This window comes from Nomia melanderi, chromosome 1 (genome assembly GCF_051020985.1).
Source record: "Nomia melanderi isolate GNS246 chromosome 1, iyNomMela1, whole genome shotgun sequence".
NCBI classification, from domain to species: Eukaryota; Metazoa; Arthropoda; class Insecta; order Hymenoptera; family Halictidae; genus Nomia; species Nomia melanderi.
Window position 1 is genome coordinate 33,613,257 of NC_134999.1, and position 27,340 is coordinate 33,640,596.

Consider the following 27,340-nt stretch of genomic DNA (forward strand, 5'->3'; position numbering starts at 1 on the left):
CGGATCAAACGCCGCGTCGCGACGGGGACGTGCGCCCGTTGCGCTACGCGAGCTCGATTCGCTTTGTTCGTGCAATGCAGCCGGTGAAGTCGCGAACTTCCTCTCGCGCCGGTGGAAACGCGGCCGTAACATAGAGCCGCGGTTCGCGAGTGTACAACCTTGGCGAACAGAGTGCTGCGGATTTCGCTGCAGAGGATTTATCAGGTCGGCTGTCTTTTTATTCTTTCGCAGCGGAGATAACTAGATCAAACTACTATTCGGTATCACGATTGTTACTTATATAACACTGTTATCTAATTGCCTCGTTAGTGACACGTTATTTACTAGCATATGTGCGACGGACTATTATCTTGTTTGTTTCGTGTACTGCGCAGAGAAGAGTCAATTACTACGTTTCTAATATTGACACGCATGGTACAATAAGGAAGTTGTGGAGATTCTTTTTCTTAGTTAATATTTGTATTCTGTAAAGACATGTTCTATTTAATATAGTAACCATGGAGTTATTGAAAGAAATGCTGGTAGCTAATGGGATCTGCACTCCAAAGTTTCTTACTAGAAACATTCACCATCTCCCGACGAGATGTACACGATATTCTTCAAACTAACCTCACGACAGTTCGTATAAACGAAGACAATTTTATTTCAAATATTAAACTTCATAATGTTACTAAACTGCAAATGGTTAAATCTGTTCGATGTCAATCATCTTACGGAATTGTAACCGTTCCGAGCAAGTTAGATCACGCTGACCAGTCGACGTGTTAACCAATGTCCCAGACTTTCCGGAGCTTGTTCCGGTTGATCCGACGGATTCCGGTCTACGTGAACGTGCAAGCTGATCGGACCGTTTTGAAACCCATAAGCTGAGCCGTCGATAGCGATTGACGCTCCACGGTCTATCGGCCGACACGGGCTCGCCCGGTTTTCAACCCCTTGACTCGCCGTCACCCGAGAGAGGGCCGGCCGTGAATTCGACTGCAACGGGCGCCGGAGACGAGAAATTTGCGCGATCACGCCCGGCCTCCTCGTTTTCTCGATAATAAGTCCCCACCGCGGCTGAGCCGCGTTCACCGACGACCCAGATTCATTCCGGGCCGCCAACGCCTCGCCGTGGCTGTCGCGGTGCGTGCACAAAGGGAGTCAAGTGCGATCGATCCCGGCGAGCGTAAGACGGTTTACCCTAACTTCTCGAAGCCCCGAGGAGTGTGTGCATTTCAATGGAACGAGGCGTCTCGAGGTATGCGCCTAATTGTAAGACACACTTTCGGCCCGACCTATATTCTCGCGGAGATTCTTTGTCAGCCAAGAAGTGCAACGCCTCGTCTCGTCTCGCCTCGTCTCGTCTCGTCTCTCGTTCCGTCTCGCCTCGTGAACCAGACGAACGAGTAGAATGGTCCGCTCAGTGGCGACTCCCGGGAGCTTCCCTCTGTTCGTGATTTCGACGAGCACTCACAATTTGGCACCGATACTCGACGGGTATTCCCGGCGACCATAACACCGGCGACTGCTTTTCTTCGGGCAGGTCGATTCGTCGCCGGCAGCCGGCTCCGATACTGGCCCAATTTAAGAAAATCAATCGCGGCCCATGAAGTCGAGACATCGTTTTAAATGTCAGGTCATTTTCATAAAGCACCGACCATCGCCGTGTTCTATATTCGAGCTATCGGTGTCGCCGATATAGGAATTATTAGTAATTCATTGTACGCGAGCTAAGGACATTTAAAATACGGAGATATGGTAATGAGTGCGGGGGAGTAAAAAATATTGGACGTAACAGGGGCGCCGAAAGGATCGAGGTAAAATACTGTGCGCCGAATGCACCGGCGTACGTTGACGTCGACGGAATATATCGACGGATCAGTGAATATTATTGACATTACCGGGATCGCCGAATTCCGATGTCTCCAGCTACTCCGCTCGGAGTATATAAACACACGTCGGGCAAAAAATTCGTGTAACTAGAAATACACAGAACTTTATGGAACGAGCGCGCGCTCGGAAATTCGACTTTTCAACTGTGTCGACCGTCGCTCCTGCGTCTCGCTGAAAAAAGACTGATAGACGAAAGGTTGTTTCAAACGAGAAACTTTCGTCGCGAATCGGTCGGCCATTGCGCGGAATTACATCTACGTACAACCGGTATAAACGAACATTTAGCTGCGCTTCATAAGGAAACTCATTTGTAAGTGTTAAGAATGTAAACCGTCGAATCATTCTGCGAATGTATCACGCTCTATGGGCACGCGTAGCGGAACGACTGGAAAAAACGCCGTCCATTAACGATAAGAATAGCGAGAAACTGTGGGGATATACGAAACTAGATTTACATAAAGCAAATAGGCTCCCGGAAAAAAATCCACAGCACAGAGCAATGGGTTCTAGTTGCCCGACTGCTCACATTCCTTCCAGATAATGGCGCAATATCAATAGATAAACTCTTTAGTGCTAATAAATAGGTTTCTTTATTGATTCTAAACGTCCGATCATGAACCTTGCGGAACGAGCACGTCGTGTAGGACGACTCCGAAGTTTCGATCGCGTGCGAACGCGACACCTTTCCGCGCCGAATTGTCCGGAGAAGGGAGCGCAGGGTAGAAATTACTTTCTTGACCCACTGTACCAATGCGCCGTGAAAAAGCGCCGGCGGAGGGAAGAAGAGGTTTCCCAGAGGGTCGCCCGGCGCTCGAGAGGGCCACGGGTGGCGAAACTGCGCCGTTTCTTCGCGCGAGAATTTCGCGAGCTCCAAGTACGTGCACTTCCACGCGCGGACAAAAGTAGCGTCGATGCAATTTCACAGCCGTCGCGTCGCAGGCACGAGGAAATGCATTCTTTCGGCCCGTGCGCCGCGTCGTCCGCCACGTTTCCTCGCATTATGCGCTTAAGATCGTACGCGAGATTAGAAAACTACGCTTCCCTTCACCCCCACCCCCCCCACCCTGTCGCCGCAATTCCCCTTATCCGTGATCCGCGCGGTTTTGAACGCCGATCTGGAGAATCTTCGCGCCGGGGCCCGGTGGCGCGGCGATTAGGCAGCGTTCTAATTAGATATCGCGCGGACGCGAAATCGTGATGCGACTATGCTCGTGTGCAACTGAACGGCGCAGCGATAAAGCAATCCGACTCCGCGGTTCTGGAATCAACGGCACGACGTGATCGTTCGCGTCCGTCGCGCGTGCGATGCGACGGATAACGAACTGGTTTCGATTTGAAGAGTGTGTATATACCTTGAATGTGTCGCGGACGATAAGAGATAACGGGTATACTCGTCAAACGCGGAGTACGTGTGGCTGATTTCAATTTGATCGCCGACGGTTGTTTATTTACTTAACTTAAACGCATAAAGATTGCATATGAAAGAGAAGGATTCATGAAGGATCGATTAGTTAGAAAAGTGACTAGTTAGTTTAATCGACCGTTGTGGAATGATATTGAGTGAAGCGAGATATAATGCATAATTTCGCAAGTCGAACACGATATCTTGATTCTAGAACAGCTACTTTGTTCACACTGTGCACAGTCTTTTTATAATAATTATTCGTTCTATTTCGTCTTGGCCCTCAAATATTCAAGACATCGTGAAATTTACGAATACGTTTTAGTTCTCATTGTAATTACACTTTTAATAGCAAATTGGAGCTACATTTTACGCATGACGAGTATACTCACCGTAACACGAAAGCGCTGTCATTCCTTCACGACGTATATACTCGTCGAAGACAGCTAATCGGCTAACGCGACATTATCGCGTTAATTGCCTCGCCAATTCCGAAACGCTAACACAATTTTGCTTCGTTTGTTCCTTATATCGGTCACTCGACGGTAGGACAAGGATTTCGTCGTCATCCAATTAGGACGCGGGGTTAACCGGGCTGTTCAATCTCGAGGGTGGAATTATCGAGTCGGTCGACTCGCGAACGCGACGGATTCGATGACAGCGAGAGCTGGCGCCGGACCGTTCGTCTGTCGTATCGCGAGCAACATTAATCATCGTGCGGCTCGCTGACCGCACGCTTCCCGGACACGATCGCGGGGGAGGAAAGAGGGAAGATCGTGCGAGTGAAAAGTTCGCGATTGTAGAACGTATGAGAACAATAATCGATGAGGGGTTGCGAGGGTAGGGATCGAAAAGGTTCCGAAAATAACTGTTCCAAACTGTTACATATTCCTTCCGACCGAAACAGTTTTCAAAAACCAAATCGGAGAAACAAAAACTAACAGTTCTAGACTTGTTTCATAATCGATACATGCTGAAGAACCAGAACCGAAACTCAGAAAATAACTCAGAACCGATATACCAAACAAGATTCACGACTTACTTCGGATCTCCATAACTATTTCAAGAACCGAAATGAAGAGCCAAAAATTAAGAGTTATAAACTCGTTTTAGAACCGATATACCAAAGAACGGTTATAACTTATTTCGGTTCTCCATAACTGTTTAAAGAACCGACACCGATATAACTCAGAACCGATAATCCAAACAGCAGTTATAACTTGTTTTGGATTTCCACAACTGTTCCAAGAATCGAAATCGATACCATACCCATTTCGAATCCCTACGCAAGGCGACAGGCGACATGCACGCGCACGGGTTAATTCGATTAGGAGGACATTGGGAAACGCGACGAGATCAAACGCGCTCGGATTACTGATAACAGACTCGAGGAATGCATACGGAACGGAAGCTTTGCGCGTCCGTTGTTCGGGATGACCGGGCGAAATAATCCCTGACATGGCAACCGGCCGTTTATACGACAAGCACGGAAAAAGCATTCCACTATTCGATACGCGGAGCCGCGCTCGTCGAATCGGATACGGGTATCTCGTGGCCGGCGAGCGGAGATCGATTTCGAATAAAGCGGAAAAGCCGTGGCGAGAGAGGGACGGAAGAGGGTGAAACAGAAAGAGAGAAGGGTTGGCTATTATATTTGACTTTCGACTTTCCTCCCACGTTCAGCGGGTATCCCCGATTTTACCGAGCCTCGTCATGCTCGCCGATTCAAAGAGTTCACTCGCGGGGTACGTACGTACCACGTACCGTGCGCCCTGTCTGAAACGATTTCGCAACGATTCCCCGCTGCGGAACGACGCACGGGGAAAGGGGGAACACGTTCCCGTAAGTCCGCGGATAAAAACGAAGGAAAAACTGGTCCCGGCGGTATCGTGTGTTCCAACAATGCCGCTGGAAATGGGGGAGCGGAGTTTTCCGCTCTCCGTAGACCAGCTGTCCATATTATCGTGGCGCGGGTGGATTTCGCATACAGAAGTGGAGCCAGGTAAGAATAAAAAGCAACGGGACAAAGCGGGTATCGCGCGGAACACCTGCTCCTCTCCGCGTTCTGAGGGATGCTCGGCCTGGATGGAAGGTACACGGTTGTCTCTACAAGGCTTCCTGGCTCCCTGGAACCCCGCTCGTTCGCTCGCCTACCTTAAACCGTCTACCTGCCGCCGGCGGGAACGCCGCGCGGGCGATCTATATTTTCCCCGAAAATATCTTGGAAATATTTCACCGCGCCGCTGAATAATTAAACGTTCAATCATACGAAAATTTCCCGCCTCACTCGGAGCCGCCGCTCCGCCTTCTTTTACATTTATGAGCCGCTTCGAGTGTTATCGGGGGTGGCGATCAATTTCGCCGTTAAACCCTGCGCGACGAGCCTCCCCTTTTCAACGCGAACGAAAGTAATCCCCGACACCTTCGATCTTCGAGTATAACCGTTAGCCTTAGACGGACGAGCGTGTGCGTCAGGTATGTAGGCGGCTTCATCGCGTTATTGTACCCTCGCCCCTCTCGCGCACAGCTGTTACAAGCTCGTTACAACGGTCGATCTAGCTGGCATCGGAGACCCCGTGGAATCATTCTCCTTCGTTGCCAAGACGACACAACCTGTATCGCGAAAATCTGGAGACGGGGCGACCCTGACCACGAACGCACCACCCGCGCCACGGTCGATCGAGCTTCCCCCCGTGGCTTTTTTATGCATGCCCTTCCGGGGTAATTTTTGCGGGGCTTCCCGTGGCTCGGGGAGCAACGTGTTTCGTTTTCGGTATTGTACACGAATGGGGTGAGCGGGATAAATCGCGGAAGGTTCAGCCTTCTGCTTTCCGAGTGGATAGGAGTCTGATCATTTAGCTTCTCTTAGGGAAGGGTTTTAACCCTTTGCCAGCGAAGATTCTTTGAAATATACGAAACCTTCAGCAAATGAAGCTATACGTAAACTGCTTAAACAGTTGGGAGAAAGGTAACTACAAGCTGATCTCTTGCTGTTTGAGTAATTAGCACGTTAAGCGCCACGGAAGCCTTGACCGTTTTTCCGTAGTTATTCTTCTTAAGAAGAATTCTTCTTCGAAGAATTATTAATTGTTTAGCGTTGCAATCTTTTCATCTTTCCATTACACTATTATCAGCTTAGTCGCGTTACTAAATATTTTCGTTCGACACCGGTTGTCTTGTACGTTACGACTGTTTCCAAGAAAATTATAAGCGTCGTCGAATACTTGATCTTGCCGACGTGTCGACACTCGTGCGTAAAGGGCCGCTACTTAGAAAGATTCTGAAAGAGTTAATCACCTTACTATCTTGTTCGCCTATCGCTATTTAAAGCTCGCCTTGTGCCCTACGAAACAAAAGAGTTAAGATCTCTAGACGAATCTCGGGACGCAGATGCCAGTCGACTATGTCCGATCTCTCTTCCTCCGAGGATCCTACGGTGGAGATTCGATAGGACGCGAGAGGGGGCGACGTAAACCCGAGGGAAGGGTAGGAAGGGAGGCCTAAAGATGCTGAGGACGATGAAGAAAACGATTGCGTCCCAGCTGAGCGTCGGCGATAGCGAAGCCTCTAATTATTTCAGACGCTTTAAAGTTTGATGCGACTATTACGAGAGACGGCCACGTTGTATGGAACAATAGAGACTCCGCGGTGAAGTTCAGTTTGGGAGTGAAAGTCGAGCGACGATGCAAGGTGGACGGGTTAGAACGGGCCAACAAAGATAACAGATTGTCGCGGCTCTCCTCGGCCGGACTTTCTTAATTTGCCCCGGCGATCCGCGATAGCGGAATAACCGGCGCCTCCGTTCGGACACGTACGCGCGTCCGCACACACATACACGTACGTGAAGGCGAGACCGGATCTTTGTTAAAGTTTAAAGCAAGGAAGACCAGCGAGAATTTTATTTGACACCTGATGAATGTGCCCGTGCCGCGGAAAGGTAATGAGAATTCCTAGATCGTGCGCGACCCGAGTATGAAGTATCGCTCGTACGGATAATGAAACAAAATGAGGAAGGTGGAGGAGATGGGGGAAAGAGATAGAGAGAGAGATAGAGATAGAGAGAGAGACAGAGAGAGGGGGAGGGAGAGAAAGAGGGAGAGGAAGAGAGGGAGAAGCTGCAGAACGATGTCTAACCAGCGGAAATAGTCGTTGCAGCTACTTCCGGGCGGACGTTCTTGAGAGAAGCGGTCGGCTCGCGAAACTTTCGAGCGTTCGCCGGGCAACGGGCGAGAAACTTGCCGCGTAACGATCGATTAAACAGCTATAGATCCATCCGGCGGCAACTACGAGAGTCCGTGCACACACGACGCGTCTCGTATCGGTTTCAGTGAAAGCATAATAATTTGTATCGCTAAACAACGGGCGCGCTTTCGTTCCGAGCAGAGCAGTGAGCCAACGAAACGGATACAATGACGAAGATAAATACGCGGAATAAACGTGAATAAAATGCATCGAACAATAGGTTCCCGTTGAACCATGAATAATGCATGATACAAACTTGAGGCGAATAGAAGAAGAGTGGATACGGGCGGAGAGCCGCGCGGCAACGGTAATTGATTCGTTACGACCCCGTAAACGTTCGATGAATGAAAGCTAATATCTGCGCGAAACAAGGCCAGCCGGAAGCTTATCTTGAAGCGCGGTTCAGCGTCGAAGAGGGAACCATTGAAAGGAACACGCGCGATACGCTATTTCCGCGATGCTGTACGGATGACGGGTCGGTCGCGCGCGATCGGCCGATACCTCGTATCCTACCTACACTACCTGGATCTCGTTCCGTTCATTTTCGAGTGTTTGAGAATGAACTCGAACGAGCCGTGATTCTCCGTTCAAGCGGAACGTCGGCGCGTTTCCGTCCTAATCGAGAGATGGAAACGCGGGCTCGATATCGGCGGATTGTTCCCGGGAAACACAGGGATTTCGATCGTTCCGACCGAGCTCGGACGGAATAAAACGGAAGGAAAAAAAGAGTCCGCCGGCGGCGATGAAAATTGCGAACGATTGCGGGTCGCGTAAACTTAATTTTCCTACAGCGCACGAATCGTTCGCGATGGAACGGCGCACCGCGAGCGCAAAAAAATAGCCGCAGAAAACGCGGAATATTTCTCGTTTTCAGCCATTGAAAATTTCGGGGCTATACATCGTGTTTTTTCCCGCAAACTCCGCCGTTCCCCTTTTGTCTCCGCGCGTGTATCGCGGCGACTCGTGCGTCAACCCCCGGCCACCAGTTTTTCCCGCGGTATTCTCCGCACCGGACCGCGACGCGTGTCAAAGGGCTGGCTTTCAACGAAAGCTCTCGACGTTCTGGTAAACGCGGAGCACGAGCGAGAGGATCCCGCGGCGTCGCGCTGCCATTTACGGGCAAAGAACCGGGGAGAGAAAGCGGCGAAGCCTGTGCGCGGCCGTGTTCGATGCTTTTCGAAATCCATCGACGGTCTTCGAAGTAATTACGTGAAGCTCCTCCCTGCCCGCGATTAAAAGAACGCCGTGCATCGACTCCCTGCGATAGTCTCCTCTGTCGTCCCGTTGGCAAACGGGTCGCCGGATGGGTAAGTAACGAGCATCCCGGAAGAAAGGGGATGGGATCACGGTCCTTTGAGGTTCGATCGAAAAATAGACATTTCGTGGACGACCGAGCCAACGGAAGGGGACAACGCCGACGGGGTGGCTGACTGCGTGGAACCGGAGATGCGATGGGAACGGACAATCGGGGATAGTGGTGGTAAATTACAAGTAAAACCGGCTGCTGGATAGAAAGAGTCAAAGTAGCAAGAACGCGGGGAAGGGTCTAGCGAGAGGAACAGAATGGATGGGGAGAGATGAAGACGGAAGGAGAGAAGGAGGAGGAGACAGAGGAGGAGGAGGAGGAGGAGGAGGAAGAAGAAGAAAAAGAAGAATCCGCCTCGATGTGTTGAAATAGAAGGTTGTAACGTGCCAGAGACTGATGGATCGAGGATCCGAGTAGAAGCGAGACGAAGGGAAGAGAGAAGGGAGGGGTTGCACGGTGAAACGTAGGAAGAAGCAAGACGAAGGGGACGACAAAGAGAACTTCCCTGATCCCCTTGCTCGTCACCGAGAATGTCAGCCATCTGGCATTATACGGTGCTTCCCCGTGGTAGTGCTAGCCGTCCGAGCGTGTACTCGGTGGCGCCTACCCCACGAGGTCTTCGATAGAAACGAAAGCAAACACGACGGTTCTCTCGGACGTAACCGGGGCAAAGATAACCGAAACGAACGAGGGAAGGAGAAATCGCAAGGTTTAGACTGCACATATTTTCTTACGGAGGATTCCTCGAACTGTCCGAGTTGGAGCAACGACGTAGCATCCCGGAGCCTTGAAGCGCTCCAAAAGCGGAATGGAATATCCACGAGTTAAGAACGAAAGTGGCGTCGATTACTCCCCCTCCTCCTTCACCTCTATATCTGCCTTGCTCTTTCTCTTTCTCTCTCTCTCTCTCTCTCTCTCTCTCTCTCTCTCTCTCTCTCTCTCTCTCTCTTTCTATCTCTGTCTCTCGTTCTCTTTCTCTATTTCTCTTTCTCCCACCGATCTCTTGAATGAACCGAGTCTCTCAACCATGGCACAGATACGACGCACTTAGTCAGCGTGCCGCACGTGCCTGTTGTGCATACGTAATGCGTATTGACACGTCGAGTGACAGCACGCGGGCCGAGTCACGCTGCGAACACCTCGTCGAATCGATAGGCCGAGGAACGGCAACGGGGTAACGCCGTGGACGACCGGCGATTTCGGAGCAGGACACGATAAGATCGCCGGGAACGGAAGATACACGCTATCGATCAAGTATCGGCTCGAGTTTCTCCGTTTAAATGGGACGCGAATAATTCATAGAACGGCCGCCTGCCACGCGAGTTTCTCGGTATTTATGAAAACTACTATCATCTTCGTTCATTAATCGGGAACCCCTGGGCAGCGTACTTTCGACCGGCGATGTTATACGCGTAGAGCGAGAGCGAGAGCGACGGCGAGACAGATAGCGAGAGAGATAAAGGGAGACGGAGAGAGGATCGAATCGAGACCACGAAATTACCAAAGGAGATTGTGCAGACTCACCGGCAATGGCGACGAACAGGAGGAATATCCACGTATCCATGAGTAAGCCGGCGAGGCGGAGCTGGAAGCTGTTGGCTACGATCGCGAGCTTGTCCATCACGCTTCGGGATGCATCATCGTTTGAATGCGGTTGATCGTAGAGCGCGCAGCTTCTGGAAGGACTGGTTTCACCGGAGGATTTATTCGCTGGTTCCTCGCACCGAATGCACCCACTGTCCGCGTCACTGAATCCGTCGGCTGGATGCCGTAAAAGTGTGTCCGGCGACGGTCTCGCGGCGTGTGTCGTGTCGTGTCGCGTCGCGTCGCGTCGCGGCGTCGCGTATCGTGTCCGCGTCTTCTCTCGTGGCTGGTCGTCTCACCACCGCGGAACGTGTCCTGACACTGTCCTTCGGCTCCCTACGGCTCTCCCACGGAGCAGGCTCGCATCGTTCGAGCGTATTCGCGGAGTGGAGCGGCACACACGGCGCTCCGTTCGGTTTTGCCCCGTGAACGGTCCGCGTCGACTACGGGTACGCACGGTGGTTCGGCCGTGGACACCGCGGCGCGGTGCGGTATTACGGGAGATAAGATACGAGGCGGTGCAACGATGCGTCGATGCGATTCCGCGTTCACGGTTGCGTTGCCAGGCGATCCGATCAGATAGAATTCGACGAGCGCGGCCGTTGAATCGCGCCGCGTGCGCCTTCTACGCGTGTCCGGCGATACGTTGGTCCGCGCGCGTACGTACCATCCGCTCCTGTCCCGCGAGAATACCGGATGTATCGGACGCCGATCTATCGCGGCCTCTCCGGGCACGAGCGCCGGCTGAACCCACGAGATTAAAGAATCGCGTTCGTGACGCGACGATGCCGGACAGAGAGAATCTGTTTCGAGCGAGCGAGCGAGCGAGCGAACAAGCGAGCCTGTGAGCGAGGCGTGCACGAGTGCGGGCGTCCGTGGTGTGCTCTCACCGCCGCGTTGCCCGGAGTATTGACCGACTCGGCTCGGCTCGGCTCGGCTCGACACACGGTGCGCCTCGCTGCGGGCCAGACCAGGCGGGGAGAGATGCGGAGGGGGCGCCTGCTCTCTGACGACTACTGTACACCGGGTGCGCGCGCACTTCAGCTCGTAAAGCTCGCGAGAGCGGTCCCGACGAACCACCTATACCTACGCTCCGTGCCGATTCAACCATTCGACGGGCCTTGGACGCTTTTTTTTTTACTTTTCTTTTATAGTACTCCCTCCTTCTCTCTTTCTCTCCTTCGGCTCAGCTCTCGCTCCCTACCCTTTCGCTGTCTTTCTCCATCCGTCCCGAGACCTGCCGTATTTCTTCGGGTACGCGCGTTACGTCGCTCCGCGAGTAAACAAACGACCGTTTGCCGACGATCCCCCTCACGGTGTGACGTTTCAGCGATCCGGTGGACGTAATTGAATCTAGATTTTTTTGACAAACGCCTCTTCACCGGCACTTCTGCGCTGCAGGAAACGTGGACGTGACAAAGTAGCAGCTGATTGATTTCCAGTGTCGTTAATTACGTTATTGACCTACAATGGTGAATGGATTAACGTCAAAGGGATGCTCTTCACCGTTACGCTTTATGCCTATCCAAGTGGATGAAATGTTACCCTGCGATCCGCCCCGTTTCATACGGGAACAGCACTCTCGATTCGCAGACTCTTAGAGAATCGGAGTCACCGCCGAAGGCGACGAGCAAGAACGATTCGCGAGTCGGAAGGCTTTTCTTCCTCTTGAGCCTGATAAGCCTTATCACGGTGGCGGGTGATCAGCTTGAACCGGATAAGGGGGCGTGTAATAGAGAAAATGAGTCGCGACATGATGGATGATTGTATAAACAATGGCAGAGCAAACGCCGCTGCACGGAACCTGTTTACCGGCAACGAAAGATCCCGCGATAACGCGCTATCGCTCCGCCGAAGAAGTAACCTCGCACGAAGAAACGAAAGGTTTGCTGACGCTGACGCAACAGTGTCCCCCGACAAGATGACGGCCACGATTCAAGAGCACACCCCGCGTTTCCGGCAATCCATATCCAGAAACGTCCTCGAGTACTCTCTGAAAAAGTAACTACTTAAAATCTTGTACATAATAAATCTACCGTAAATGACGAACCTGTTTCCTTCAACTACGTGTTGATATCGAAATCCGTATCATCGATAAATGCTTCTTCAGTACTGATACGACTTCCATCGGGCTCTTATCCTTTCGAAGATACACGTGAAAATCCGAACTTCTCTATGCTAACCGATTTTAGCAACCGAATTGATGAGATTTTCTTCGCAAACGCTGTCTCTTGAAAATCGTTTCAATGGAAGACGAAACGACGAAAAGGACCAAACGTCGGTTTGCGACTTGTCCACGAATCATCTACAAACAATATCTGTTAGTGTGTACAGGGCTTAAGTGAAAGGAACTATAGTGGTTCTTCGGTTGTCTTTTACCGTCTCACGAATAGTTTATGGCTTGGTCCCCGTTTCCGGCAAGCGAACGTTGTTTAGATCCGCGCGAGCATGCCGATTTCCGCGATCGAACGCGAAATAGCACAGTGGAATCGTCTCTGGAACGGTTGACATAGGGAAATTGAACGATACACGCGGTGAACGGTTTACCGGTAGTTTCCTTAGTCGATCGATACACGGATACCTCGTCTGCCGAAGAAAGATCCGATCTCGGGAACGGCTCGAACGCCTTCCGGACTTCAGCAAAGAGATCTACGAGCCGGATAAGGATCCGGCTAAGATCCAGCAGGTTGTTCCACGTGGAGAATCTCCTGTGTGTAGCCGTTCCCCAGCCCCTCCCGGTTGTCGGGACGAACTTTCTTCCGAATTGCACGCCAAGAACGAGGGAGGGCCACAAAGGAACGATCGCTGCCGATTTTATCTTCGCGAAGCTATCGAGCCGTGAGCCGGGCCCCCTTTCCGTCACCGCGACAATGGCGTCGAGCCGTAGTTAGTCGCACGCGACCAACCGAGCCGAGCTAACGACCAGCGACGAACCGCACAGCGGGGTTCTTTTGTTTAACCGAGTCGTTTATTAATCAATTGCACGGCTCCCGCGCCGCTCGGCAAAGAGTTGCGCATTTGACGGTCAAACGCTTTCTTTTTATTCCGTTTGCTCCGTTCCCGGCGCACGGAACACCGAACGCATCCTTTGATCTCTCGAAAATGTCTTGTTACCGGCGGATCCGAGTAGACACGGTATCTATGGACAACGTAATTTGTCGTGCACGCGCATCGGAAACGCGAGACTGAAGCTTTCAATTACAGGAGAAGCGAGGCGTTCCTCTCGTAGCTACCTATCGAACGGAACAAACGTCTCCAAGGAGATTTCAAGACTCCCGACTTCCCTTGGAAAATCGCTCAGCGACGCACTCGTCCCGGACTCATTAACCGGGTAACATTTCCACCCGCCGATGCTCGCGTAAACGTAATTAGGGGAACGGGTAAAAACAGTTCGCGTCGTTCAATCGACCGAAACCGAGAGAGACAGGAATCGATGCGAGCGTTTCGTTCCGAATTCCACACGAAAATCCGTTGACGAATGAATCGGAACGCGAGGGAAATCATCGGAGAGATGCGATCGGTGTACGGAAAATATATAAATATACATCGCGAAAGAGTAATACTCCCGTCGAACAATGACTCGACGCCGACTCTGTTCGAGGCAGCTGCAACGATTCGGCTACAGGCGAATGGTATAATGGCCCGATTTACATTAATGGGACCACCGTGTCAATAGGTCGATTCGTTTCGCGATACAACGTCGAGCCGATCGACCGGGTTTACGATTCGACGCGTATGCATTTTAATAAACCCGGCTCGTTTGAGCGTATCGACGATCGCGGATGCTCGAGCGGTATCAAACGGGCACCACGGCCGGGTGAATTACCGGCGGGTACGCCGGGTATGACGAACGAGAGTACGCGCGCGCGCGCGCGCGCCCCATTAAAACAAGCATCTCGCGTACGCGGAATATTATCATTAAAGCATTAACGACGCGCGCCGCCGGGTCCGCGCTGCGTACGGATCGGAACAGCATAACCGGCGATAATTAAAGCGATTCGAGGGTGACGACGAGTGTTTTTGAAAGCGTTTAATCGGGGAAGACGGCGTCATTTGGACGACGAAGCCCGGCCTCGTGAATGTACTCGGCATTAGCTCCCATTAAGCTAGGACTCTCTCGCGTTTTAATCCGAATCGTTTTTTAAAACTCTGACTGCCGTGTCACTCGAGCGAATCGAATTCCGTTGGGTCCACGTGACGCGAGAAGGTTCAGAGAGCAATCGTCGCGCGTGATCGTGTCAATTTTGATGAGGCAGTCAACGTGTTTATCGATGACACGTAATCCGAATAATTCGTGGAACACGCATGGTTCTGGATAATCATTCTGGATTCCTCGGGTCGGCGATGGAACTGGACGGAGCGGGGACATTCTTCTCTCATTTGATTTTTCCGTGGTTCTTTTTTTATGTAAACACGTGTTTATAATTTATTATCAATTGTGTACTCCATACAGTGACCTGCACAATTAGTGACACTCACGCACCCAGCTGCATACGCGCACTTTCAAGAAAAAAAATATACCCACGCTAACGTAGCGTGTGTAACACGCACACACACACAGACACGCGCACACACAGACACACACACAATATTTATCTTCATACACATACATATACATATGTATATAACGTGATTTATGCCGGTGTCTCTCGTATATAATATAAGTATATAACTATCGTCGGGGAGGAATTTTTGTATTTTTTTTCTCTTTTCAAAATATATATGTACATATATATTTCCGTTAGTTATCTATAGGACAAGAACGGTGGCAACGATCGTACTCCATCTTAAATCTTATTACTCTCTTATTATACGCGTAGTTTCATTGTTTCCTGTGCGTCATTATATGATTTGTTCTTCGTATTCTTTTCGTGAGGAGTTTCTTATGGTACACAGCTACACAGACACGTGCGGTGGTTCGTGTGGTGGTGGTGGTGGTGGCGGGTGGTTGTTCTCGCGTGTGGTAGCAAACACTGGGGCAGGAGGAAGGAAACGTCGCCGCGAAGTCAGTTGCGTCTGCCGGTTAGCGAACTTCCGTTCCTTTCACGATCGAATAACAATAATTTAAACAATGATATCGCGTTGGTCGGTCTTCCAATATTTCATCGAAAATGGCATTCTCTCTCCCTCTTTCTCCTCATTTGTGGCATGGATGAAGCTGACTTCGATGGCTCTCACAACCGCAGCATTCGCTATATCATATTCTCCTTTACTCGGTATCACAATGATCAACGTATTGACTATTTTACAGATAGATAATCCCACTCGTCTTCCGTTCTTCTCTCCTCTTTTTCGTGTTTTCTCTTTTAATTCCTCTAAAAGCGTGCACGCTAAACCTCACGGTCCTCACCGAGCACGCTCCTTCAACCTCGACCGTGTCTTTCCCGCGTTCGCCTCGTCTCTCGCTCGCACGATACATACCGTCCGTTGCAGCGATCCTGGCTCTCGTGACGTTACGGGGGCGGATACTGTCGCTCCGAGAAAGCCAATTGCGAGTCCGAAAACGGCTCTCCCCACTCTTTGCCGCGCGACCCGATTAGTGTGCGCGAGCGCTTCAGCGAATCATGCACCAGAACCGAACATTCGTGTGAACAAAGCGTGCGCCTTAGATTCTGACCACTCAGACGAGAGTGCCAAGTTCGCTGCAACGGGCGGTACACGCATGTTGAAGAGCTTCGGCAGAACGTGTGCGTGTGTTAGAATACCTCTTAAACTATGCTGAATCAACAAGTCAACTGACTCAACATAATGATAATGCAGCTGACAATACTGCAGAACTTCAATCTCAGGTCCAGGTCTCTATTTCACAGTTAAATAGTATTCGGGAGAAACTGGCAGAGAATGTGGAAAGGATATCCAACATGAATCTTACTTACACTAAGAAACCCAGCCTAGTCTCGTCTCAGATTCCCTATCCGACAGCTTGTGAGAAAGTCATTTTCACCTAATAAGGTTCACACTGTGAGTAGATCCCTTCCGCATTACTACCTTATCAAAGAGTGTTTAGAATCGTAGCGATCCGCTTCTATAGCTCTTCTCGACAAATTGGATGGAAAACGGCTGGATATATTGTTCTCGTTATTGGAGAATCCATTAGATTCGGGAGAATTATTAACTGCACAATTTTTGCGGGGAGAAGGTTAATATAAATTATATATAGAAAAACTAACGATAACGTTCAAATAAACCCTCCTCTCAACGTAATGGAGAAGCAACACCAGCAAGGAGCCACCCACATTAAACTCACAGGATCAATGCCACCCAACCTCATGACTGTGAGAGCACAATCCGAGGCCCAAATCACCTCCAGAAGAACCTGTGCGACATTGACGATAGAACATCATCACAATTGGAACGCTTCGTATATCCATGTAGCATCTCTCGATCGTAAGATCTCTAAGAGAACGGAGAATAAAACTCTAAAACGTAGAGTGTCTTATCTCGTGGTCGTTTCTAATTGTCGTGTGCCTTGCGTGTATTCTAACCGCTGGTGTGTGCTTCCGTTTCCCTTTGTTCTTCCGCGATCATCTCTCTCGTATGGACGGCGATAAAAAACGTAGCGCTTTTGTTACAGATTATTATAGAACATGCGAGGAACGCTAAATATCCTGAGTCTCTGAAATCTTCGCGCGGTGCACGGCGCGCGGCTCTCCGTAGACGTAATCCATTTTTCTTACACGTTTCCGCGATAATCGCTGCTTCAACCCCGAAAAGACCGAGCCCCGAGCAATTTATATCCGCGACCGTTTATTCCCGACATCCTTTTTTGGAAAAATAATCTCGAAAACCGGATAATACCTTTTTCCATGCGTCAGACGAGAAAAACAACGTGTGTTTTTTAGAAACCTGAGCATCCAACCGTGAAAGCCTCGCCTCGGTCTTCTTTCCAGGATTAATCGCTTATAAGCCGGCTCCCCGTTTTAACAGCGATTCGCTTTGTCGCGCGTGGAAATGAAAAATCGAAACGCCGAAATGAATCTCCGCTCCCGTGACAACGGCTCACCCCTCTTTCTCTGTTGCGATCGTCAGACTCGCGAGTGCATCTCGTACCGAAATCGTAAACGGAACCGTGACGTTCGCGTGGCATCGTATGAACGTCTCCGAGGAAATTTGTACAATGGACACTCGATTGATCGCGCGACGCAGCGTGATCGTTCATTGAGCATTCTAACGCTTCCGCGCGCGAAACTGTTCACGGAGCGAGATTTACATCGTTCGCGATTGTTCCTTAACGTTGTAATACTTCGTTGCGGATCGGACAAACACGGCTACTATCGTGATTCGACGGCGAGCGACGCCGTCGAGCCCGACTAAATTCAATGGGAAACGCGAGGACGTTTCCGCTGGGACGAGAAAGAAAAATCGAAGCAAGAAATTCTCCCTCTACGCGCGGCTACTACCCGGAATATCATCTCTGAACCTCGCACCTTCGTGATACGGATTATTTTAATCTCAAGGCAAATATGTTTCACTGTTAGAATAAATCGGTTTCTGCGCCAAGACGTTTTGTGCACGATTATATTTAATGTATGTACGTAAGTATGTTATGTATATCGTATCGTAAAATCACTACGCGACTTCTCACGTTCCTACGGTGTAGGAAAAGCACTTTGTGCGTACACTAAAGACGCGACGTCGAAGCTCGGACCCCGACCAAGTGAACCAAGGGACCGAACTTTCGGTACAAGATTACTCCTCGTTGCTAAAAATCAATGTCCTCTGTTGCCTGTTTCTCTCTCTCTCTCTCTCTTTCTCTCTACCTTTTACGAAAAATGAAAACGCGGCCCGCCTGGACTGGAAAGCCCCCGGAAACGACGATGGAAGCGCGATTCGCGATCCTCCCGTCTCGCATTATCGTGCAACCCCTGCACGCTATAAATAACTCCGACTAATAATTATTACTCGTTTCGTCAATAATTCAACGTGCACGGCTCGAATCGATCGCGCGTATTTCTTTTTCCCATTTTCTCTCCCCTCGTTCGTCACGTTTAAATACTAATTGTAGGCCATGGCATTATTTTTCATGATACACGTGAAAAGGTCTGACATAATTTCTTAAGTCGGCGCGCGCGGTAGCGCTCGACGGGACGCGAACGCTCGAAATCTAGGATAATCGGCGGAAAAGAAGAGAACGCGACGATTAATCGCGATTTCGTCCGTATCGCGGGAGCAATGCTTTCCGTTCATTGCGCAATGTCCAAAATAAAACGGTGCTACCTAATAATGCGCTAATCGCGCGGCTCGCGCCATCTACGATCAATTCGTTACGCGTACGTGTTGCGTTTGTTCCGAAAACTTGGATGTATTCGAAATCTTACATCAGACCTCTGAGTTCACGGAAGCCAATATTATCTAATAGCCGGGGCGACGCAGCCCCACACTGAATACTTTATTCCTGCCTCAGAATATTACTCGTCAGGCACGCCGATAGCCTAACGCGGAGTCGCGGGTAAAGCCGGAACGTAAACGTTAATTTGAAGAGAAACAAACGACTCGATTGTAAATTATATACACCGATACGAAACGACGCTATTACTATATATTGTGTGTAATAAGCGGGACGAATAATTCATTGAAGGATGTGCGATAAATTATACGCGGCGAATAATAAAACCTTCGCGTATACAGAAGACAAAGGAAAAGTGGATGCGGTACGAAATCGAATACTTTGCCAAAGGAAGATCGAGCCGTTGCGATAGACACCGCGAACGGCGGAACAATGTCGGGACAAGGATCGCTTGATTGAAATCGATTGGAAATAAATACGCTTAAAGCTATAATCCTCGACAACTGTTCAAAAGATGAGCCGAGTCGATATACGAAACCATTATAGTCATTTCATGACAAGACGTTACGCGAAGAAGTTAAAAAGATCTCTCTCTCTCTCTCTCTCTCTCGCGCGCTCTTTCTCTCGCTCTCTCTCTCTCTTTCGCTCTCTATAGAATTACGTATGCATCGTGCAATAAAAAACGCTCAATTCCATAGTGTTTCGTCAATGGTAGAAAATTGATGTGTACGCGCGTACAGAGACGTGGTCTCGTGTTATCGAAATGATGAACAGTCAATTTATATACATATATATACTTATATATATATATGTATATATACATATATATATCTCCGACGAATTTCTTTCGTTACGTGTTTTCCTTTTTTTTTTTAAATATATTTTCGAGTCTTAAACCGATGTTGAATTGATTTTCATTTTTAAAAAATCTAGTCACGTCTCGGAGATGAATCGCATTGTTATCCTTTCGATTCAATGCATCCCTTATCGTTGCTATTTTGTACAATTATTATACAAAGGGGTGGGATATCGATCGCTCGATGCTCACTAATGCTATGAAATCATAGGTGAATGGATAAAGAAAAGGGAAAACGTTCACGAGTCATAGGTACCTATATACGATGGAGGACAGAAGATCCGTTCTTTTTGTTTGGCAGGTGTGTCTCACTTTTCCAAACGAAAGTGACCCTATGTGGAAGGAATTGCGTGATCGTAACGCAACCCCACGTTAATTCTTTGATATTTCCTTCTCATCTTAGAAGAGATTACATTTCCCCAAACATTTTCGTTTCCTCCGATTTTTATCCAATTCGGCCGGAGGTTGATTTCTGATAATACGAACAACCTAGGAGAAAATCATTCACATCTCTTTAACTGTTCTCGGCCAGTGTACCATTCGTACACCGACTTCTATATCTTAGCCTCCTATTATTCTATGCTGCCCCTACCTCGTGGAATGCTGCGTCCACGTTCAACGGCGGATCTTTGGCAGAGGTTTCAATGTAAGGTATACCCAGACGATGTGCCAACTCCCTTCCCTGTTCCTCTGTAACCTTTCTCAAATGTACCAAGTCAACTTTATTGGCTACCAGAAGCATTGGGTATACGTCTCTATCCTTTACCCTAAGTATCTGGGTATAAAAATACATGATATTCTCATAGGACTGTTTGTCTGTTACAGAATACACTAACAGAAACCCATCACCCTTGCGCATGTATTGTTCGCGCATGGCACTGAATTCTTCTTGGCCAGCTGTATCTAGCACTGTTAGGTACAAGAAAATCTTTGTACACGTAAAAATGCGTTGTGTGTCCATTAAAATACACCAAGCGTAGCCAAAAATATAGCGGATAGCATGATTATTGGACTGGAGATGTGCGTAAACATCCACAGTTTGATGATTACATAGCAGGAAGACCAAGAATTAAATGCAAAAAGCAGGGTATGTATCTATAGCAGGATTATACTTACCATCTAGAATACACCACTGCCTGTCTACCTCTGTATGTTGTATGTAACTGTCCTCGATGGTAGGATCATAGTCAGTGACAAATAATTTTTGAAAGAACTGTATGGTGAGAGCACTCTTTCCAACACCTCCATCTCCTACTACGACCAACTTGAAGGTCATAAGGTTGTCATTATTGGGAGGACGTGTCATACCGCCTTTTGCTCTCCCACCCCCTCCCCCGCTGCTCTGCCTTCTTCTGCCTATTCTGTCAACTCTTCTGATGTATTCTTAGCAGTGTGCCTGCCCGTAAATTGTCAAGCTACCACTGTCTAGCCAAGGTACCCTGTAAATGGTTGATTCATTAGCTAAAAATGACAACACGTTGCTTAGAAACATTTAAGTCTTTCTAATGTAACATCAGGGCTAATAGTTTTGTTTACAGGGATTAGAAAACCGAAACGTAACACACATCGTTACAATGTAGCGGGTGTGTCAATTAGACCTAATAGGACAAAATTAGAAGGGAGGTTTCCGATGCGCGAATATACACTGACACATTGTAATGCTGTTCTTCTACTATGCCAAACGAATCTATGCACCGAGAAAACAAAGGCGTCTCACCTTACATGATCTGCCACTCCTGCTTCGCGTTCTTCCAGCTGTCAGTCTGGGCCACTGTGGGCAACATTCGTATCTATGTAGAAATATGTTTGTGTAAGCTGCCAACGTAAGTGTCGTATATGATAGGTCTCGTATACTTTCACGACCATGCGCGCAAACAATACTGCTCTAGCGGTACCTTTCCACAGACAACTTCAGAGGGGTTAACGAAGCTATAGATTTCTTAATAATCTTTTATTTGTATAAAGAAATAAGAAATTGAAGGGTTAACAAAAAAAGCGTCTGAGACATGTTTTGTCAATCACACTAATAAGTTCTAGCAACAAACCCTAAAACAATTTTATTTTTAATCATTAATAAATGTTTGCCGCATCATACTCTAGCGGCGCATAGTACAATTAGACCCTCCTGCAGTGCTGCCAACTATATCTTTCCTAACGAATTATGAATGAAAAACGTACGAAAGGAAATGGAACTAAATGAAATCTCTTCGAACCTTTAAATATACAACCCCATCAAATATAGTAAATATACTTCATAATGTTTGAATAATACTTTGCATGTATGAAGTAAAATGATGAAAATAACTTTGTTATATTGGTAGGTCCCGTTGATTTCGCGTTTTTACTGACTTCACTCTGCACAGCTTACAGAAGTTTGTATACATAAGAGAAACAAGAAGAACACGTGTAATTCACTTTTAAATATAATTGTTGTGTAATTCTATACTTGTATTCTGAATGCAATAATTAAAGATTTTTGTATAACAGCACTGTGTTTTATTTTATGACACTGACACACGATGCATGGTTCATAACCATAAACGGATACAAACAGCTTTGATTAAACATTTGCTATAAATAATATTTTTCCTGGTAAGTGTGTAGCATTATTAATCACTCTTTACAAATGTCGTTGATATGTCAGACAAAATTAGTTGATATTGATGGCTTCTTATAACATTATATACGACCGGTTACTTGTCATTAAGAAGGTTATGTATCCACTGCCAACAACTCGTAAACTATCTCTAATATCACTATTCAAATAACTTTTTTAATGAATTATATGTAATATACTCTTCCTTTCCTATTTCTTCTATCAGTTAAGTGAGAAGTTTAGAACATTTTATTTTTATTCAATAAATATATTTCATGTGCTTGCAGTTATTGTTTGAGTTAAAACAACATTCACTATGGATGCTGATCTATATGATGAATTTGGTAACTACATTGGGCCAGACTTAGCTTCTGATAGTGAAGATGAAAATGAGTATGGCAATACTGGAGATGATGCAGACGATAGAGAACGCTCTGATGAAGAGATGGAAGAAGACAAAGATGAGTCTAGGGAACAATCAGAGCAAGGCAATTCTATGGCAGTTGTGTTGCACGAAGATAAAAGATATTATCCCAGTGCATTAGAAGTTTATGGGCCAGAAGTGAGTCTATCAGCTACAAATGTATTTTTATCATTATTCTTATAGTTGTCATTAATATAACTGCAATGTATTACAGGTAGAGACATTAGTTCAAGAAGAAGATGCCCAGCCATTAGACAAACCATTGATAGCTCCAACCAGGAAGCCAAAGTTCCAAATAAAACAGCAACAACTTCCAGAAACAACATACAGTATAGAATTTTTAGCAGATATGATGGACGCGCCACATTTAATACGGAATGTTGTTCTACTTGGTCATCTGCATCATGGAAAAACTACTCTAGTGGATTGTTTAGTGAGACAGACTCATCCCTATCTTCATAGTGTAACAGATGAGAAACCTTTGAGGTATGTTAATAGACTGTCATTTTTTTTCAATTAAATCTTGCAATGAAACTGAATTAAAAAGATCTATTGTACGTTTACAGGTACACAGACACGCTATTCACGGAACAACAGCGGGGCGTATCTACGAAAGCAACACCCGTCACTCTGTTGTTACAGGACGTGAAGTCGAAGTCTTATCTTTTAAACATATTCGATACGCCGGGTCACGTGAACTTCTCCGATGAGGCGACGGCTGCGATACGTTTATCTGACGGCGCGATACTAATCGTTGACGCCGCGGAGGGCGTCATGTTAAACACTGAGCGCCTGCTGAAACACGCGCTGCAGGAAAAGCTTGCGTTAACAGTCTGTATAAATAAGATAGATCGGCTGATTTTAGAGCTGAAACTACCCCCGTTAGATGCGTACTATAAACTGAGACATATCATCGAAGAAATCAATGGACTGATTGCGCTTTACTCAGATAACGAAAACCCCTCCTTCGTGTCACCCGCGATAGGAAACGTATGTTTCGCGAGTTCCGAGTATAATGTTTGCTTCACCCTGAAATCTTTCGCTGCTCTGTACGCGAAGACTCACCTCAACTTGAACGCTAACGAGTTCGCAAAAAGATTATGGGGCGATATATATTTCAACTCGAAAACGCGCAAATTTACAAAAAAACCGCCGCACAATACCGCTCAGCGCAGCTTCATCGAGTTCATACTAGAACCTTTGTACAAGATATTCGCGCAGGTTGTCGGTGATGTGGACACCACTTTACCCGATGGTTAGTGAACTCGCGAACAACTGCTTAAATTATTCTAATCCATTTGAGTGTACTTACCTCCATTTAATTCCACAGTCCTAGATGAATTGGGTATTAGATTGACGTCGGAGGAAATGAAGATGAACATCAGACCTCTCTTGAGACTCGTATGTACCCGTTTTTTGGGTGACATGTGTGGGTTGGTTGATATGTGTGTAGCCCATGTCCCTAGTCCTCAGTCGCACGCACCGGTCAAAGTGCAGCACGTTTATACTGGACCGATAGATTCGCCTCTCGCGCAGGACATGGTCAACTGTGATCCAGATGTTAGTATTTTCTATCTGTATATATCATCGAAAGATTATGGGACTTCGTTAACGTGTTTCAATGTCTCCAGGGGAGATTAATGATTCACAGTACAAAAATGTATCCTACCGAAGACTGCACGCTGTTCGTAGTCCTCGGAAGGGTGATGTCCGGTACCCTGGAAGCAGGACAACGGGTCCGCGTGTTGGGTGAAGCATATTCTCGTACGGATGAGGAGGATTCGCGCGTTCTTACTGTCGGTAGACTATGGATCAGCGAGGCACGTTACTCGATCGAGTTGAACAGGGTTCCAGCAGGCAACTGGGTCCTCATCGAGGGTATCGATCGACCTATTGTGAAAACGAGCACAATAACCGATCTGAACAGTTCAGACGATCTACACATATTCCGGCCATTGAAGTTCAATACCCAAAGCGTGATCAAAATCGCGGTGGAGCCTGTTAATCCATCGGAATTACCAAAGATGTTGGATGGTCTCAGAAAAGTGAACAAAAGCTATCCTTTGCTGGGCACCAGGGTCGAAGAAAGCGGCGAACACGTAGTCCTGGGCACAGGAGAATTATATTTGGATTGTGCCATGCACGATTTGCGGCGCATGTATTCAGAAATCGATATAAAAGTGGCCGACCCTGTGGTCGCGTTCGCGGAGACAGTAGTCGAGACCAGTTCCCTGAAATGTTTCGCCGAAACGCCGAATAAACGTAACAAGTTGACGATGATCGCCGAACCGTTGGAAAGAGGATTGGCGGAGGACATAGAAGCGGAACACGTGAAAATTACATGGAACAAGTAAGCGGCTCACTTGACATCGGATCATTTGGATGAACCCAACATGGGGGTGGTTTCGATCATTTGAATACTTACAGGAAACGGCTAGGAGAGTTCTTCCAAACGAAATACGATTGGGACTTGCTAGCTGCGCGAAGTATATGGGCGTTTGGTCCTGATTCCACGGGCCCTAACATTCTAGTCGACGACACTCTCCCATCCGAGGTGGATAAAACTTTGCTAAACAGTGCGCGAGACGCCATTATTCAAGGCTTTCAATGGGGTACTCGAGAAGGTCCTCTCTGCGAGGAACCAATTCGGAATGTCAAATTTAAGATCCTCGACGCTGTGATCGCCCAGGAACCTCTGCATCGAGGAGGTGAGATTGAATATTTCAAGTGGGTGGACTTTTATTAATTTTGTTTTCTGTGTTAGGTGGACAAATTATTCCGACTGCTAGAAGAGTAGCCTACTCCGCGTTCCTGATGGCGACGCCTAGGTTAATGGAACCCTATTTATTCGTGGAGGTTCAAGCTCCCGCGGATTGCGTGTCGGCCGTTTACACGGTTCTAGCTAAGAGAAGAGGTCACGTGACCCAAGATGCTCCTGTTCCCGGAAGCCCCTTGTACACCATCAAGGCGTTCATACCAGCGATCGATAGCTTCGGGTTCGAGACTGATCTGAGAACGCACACGCAGGGTCAGGCATTCTGCTTGTCCGTGTTTCACCATTGGCAGATCGTACCCGGTGATCCTTTGGACAAGAGTATCACGATTCGACCTCTCGAACCTCAACCGGCTACACACTTGGCTAGGGAATTCATGTTGAAGACGCGGAGAAGGAAGGGTCTCTCAGAAGATGTATCCATTAATAAATTCTTCGACGATCCTATGTTGCTCGAATTGGCAAGACAAGATGTACTTCTAAATTATCCATTATAATGAATGATAGTTGTAATAATTCCGTTTATGATTCTATTGTAAAGACCTATCGATAATAAAATTAATTTTCTACGAATCTTCCGACTTTTCAATTGCACCTTCTGATCCTCTCTGTTGTCCTATTTGTAGTAATTCGAAAAGAAAGATATCGTGAAAAGTTACTGTCATAACTGTAAGCGACACCGAGATATCGAGTGGAGGCATTTCACGCCACGCTCCAAGTAAAATGGAGGGCGCTTAAATCAATAACTGCGCAGGGTCGGAATATAAGTTGCTGAGAATGCCGAGCGAAACATTCCACTGCGAATACATTACGAAAGTTCGAAGTATACTGTAACTCACTTCATAGGTAAGAACGCTATCGTTGTGCTGATCGTTCGGTAAAATGGAATTTCCTTGCAGGGTAATAGTCAATGCAACATGACCGTGCATTCCGTTGCAGAATCGTTCGTCACGTAACTGTGAAACTTTCTAACATAAGCGGAACCGCGTTTCAAATCTTAAAATGGTAGATTACGGGTAATCTAATCTTGCAAACCTATTGCATCAAAAGAGGGCTTGCCGAGAACTCGTAAACCTAAAAGATGGACAAGAGAAAGTACACAAAATTTCCCGATTTACGTTAAGAAATCCCTAAACTCGGAGAAGAGAAGAGCAGTCGAGAAACCGCTCACTCGCATCAATGCAAAATAATTATTCGCACGTCAGAACTTTTAACGTTCCCACCTCGAATTTACAAAGATTCGATCAGTACTTAACGATCAGGCAATATAAAACGAATCTAATTTAAACACAATCGAAATTAGAGCAGTTTTCTACGCGCGCTTAATGGAAGTCTCGGGTAACATCCGCGGTAGGAATACTTTCGGCGGCCATCTGGCGGTCATTACGGCTGAATTTACAGCACGCGCGTACAATTAGATAACAGCAATCAATGAGCCGTTCGAAGACGCGTGTCGGCGAACAAAGAAAACCGCAGGAAATTGTGCAGCGGATGTAATGGAAAGAAGTACATTGGGACGGCACAGGGGCAAGAGGGGTTTCTCGTCGGGACCGCCTATCCCCACCTCTGACATTCAGAAAAGTCTGTGTGGGTGACGATTCTGACAAATGGTATGCCAAAGTCGGCAATCCGTGCGTGGAAGGCTGTGCCCTCTCCATTTTGACCACTGAGACTGACATTCCTGCCAGGGGACTTTTTTCCATTTCTATATAGTATAGTTGCACAGCCGGAGATTCGAAACGAAACGAGAATACGGGAAAGTAGAGAGGAAGCGCGCGCAGTTAGCAGGCGGGGCCGCAACTGCGCGCAGTCGAATGGGTGGTCAGAGTGGTCGGAGCTTGACGCCATTTTACCGGCTGTAACCATGCCCATCCGTCCGCCCATGTGCGGCGATCGACCAGAGAGCCGTCGCTTGCCCGATGGGCGCAAAACCGGGTTCGCTCGGCTCGATTGTCTCTTTTTCAAGGCGACGGTCGCTACGGAGCGGACTACCGC

The 27,340-nt window shown here is 47.9% G+C and overlaps 3 protein-coding genes across 6 annotated transcripts in view; 1 reads left to right on the forward strand and 2 right to left on the reverse strand.

The window, feature by feature from the left end:
* The window catches only part of dtn (transmembrane protein 132C dtn), an 84,871-nt gene extending 73,480 nt beyond the window's left edge, over nt 1-11,391 (reverse strand). For both annotated transcript variants that reach the window (XM_076372168.1, XM_076372164.1), the window contains exon 1: nt 10,350-11,391. In XM_076372168.1, the coding sequence (XP_076228283.1) occupies nt 10,350-10,446 (97 nt within the window). In that variant the 5' untranslated portion in view covers nt 10,447-11,391. The remainder of the gene's footprint in view (nt 1-10,349) is intronic.
* On the forward strand, nt 68-25,918 carry LOC116432126 (116 kDa U5 small nuclear ribonucleoprotein component). 3 transcript variants are annotated; one of them, XM_076372174.1, is made up of 10 exons: nt 21,520-21,793; nt 21,874-21,958; nt 22,040-22,144; nt 22,436-22,710; nt 22,787-23,058; nt 23,139-23,827; nt 23,903-24,132; nt 24,204-24,922; nt 25,000-25,280; nt 25,337-25,918. In XM_076372174.1, exons 4-10 carry the CDS (start codon nt 22,465-22,467, stop codon nt 25,840-25,842), a joined length of 2,943 nt encoding a protein of 980 aa, XP_076228289.1. In that variant the 5' UTR covers nt 21,520-21,793; nt 21,874-21,958; nt 22,040-22,144; nt 22,436-22,464; the 3' UTR covers nt 25,843-25,918. The 3 variants fall into 3 exon arrangements, with proteins under 3 accessions (XP_031844374.1, XP_076228289.1, XP_076228285.1); XM_076372170.1 differs by having other exon boundaries at nt 21,520-21,958; XM_031988514.2 differs by lacking the exons at nt 21,520-21,793; nt 21,874-21,958; nt 22,040-22,144 and adding an exon at nt 68-204.
* Nucleotides 15,540-21,420, reverse strand: LOC116432127 (ras-related protein M-Ras). Its single transcript, XM_031988515.2, has 4 exons — nt 21,270-21,420; nt 20,669-20,991; nt 20,145-20,461; nt 15,540-20,041 (listed from the first exon to the last, which is right to left on the reverse strand). Exons 2-4 carry the CDS (start codon nt 20,856-20,858, stop codon nt 19,952-19,954), a joined length of 597 nt encoding a protein of 198 aa, XP_031844375.1. The 5' UTR covers nt 20,859-20,991; nt 21,270-21,420; the 3' UTR covers nt 15,540-19,951.
* Nucleotides 25,919-27,340: the final 1,422 nt, after the last annotated feature.

Excerpts from the sequence above, each read along its gene's own strand:
- LOC116432126 (XM_031988514.2), top strand. The coding sequence starts at position 22,465 with ATGGATGCTGATCTATATGATGAATTTGGTAACTACATTGGGCCAGAC. Across the intron at positions 23,059-23,138 it reads ACAGATGAGAAACCTTTGAG|GTACACAGACACGCTATTCA; the intron begins GTATGTTAATAG and ends GTACGTTTACAG. Across the intron at positions 24,923-24,999 it reads GTGAAAATTACATGGAACAA|GAAACGGCTAGGAGAGTTCT; the intron begins GTAAGCGGCTCA and ends GAATACTTACAG.
- LOC116432127 (XM_031988515.2), bottom strand. The coding sequence starts at position 20,858 with ATGACACGTCCTCCCAATAATGACAACCTTATGACCTTCAAGTTGGTC. Across the intron at positions 20,462-20,668 it reads GCAGTGGTGTATTCTAGATG|TGCTAGATACAGCTGGCCAA; the intron begins GTAAGTATAATC and ends TGTACCTAACAG. Across the intron at positions 20,042-20,144 it reads TGGACGCAGCATTCCACGAG|GTTGTTCGTATTATCAGAAA; the intron begins GTAGGGGCAGCA and ends ATTTTCTCCTAG.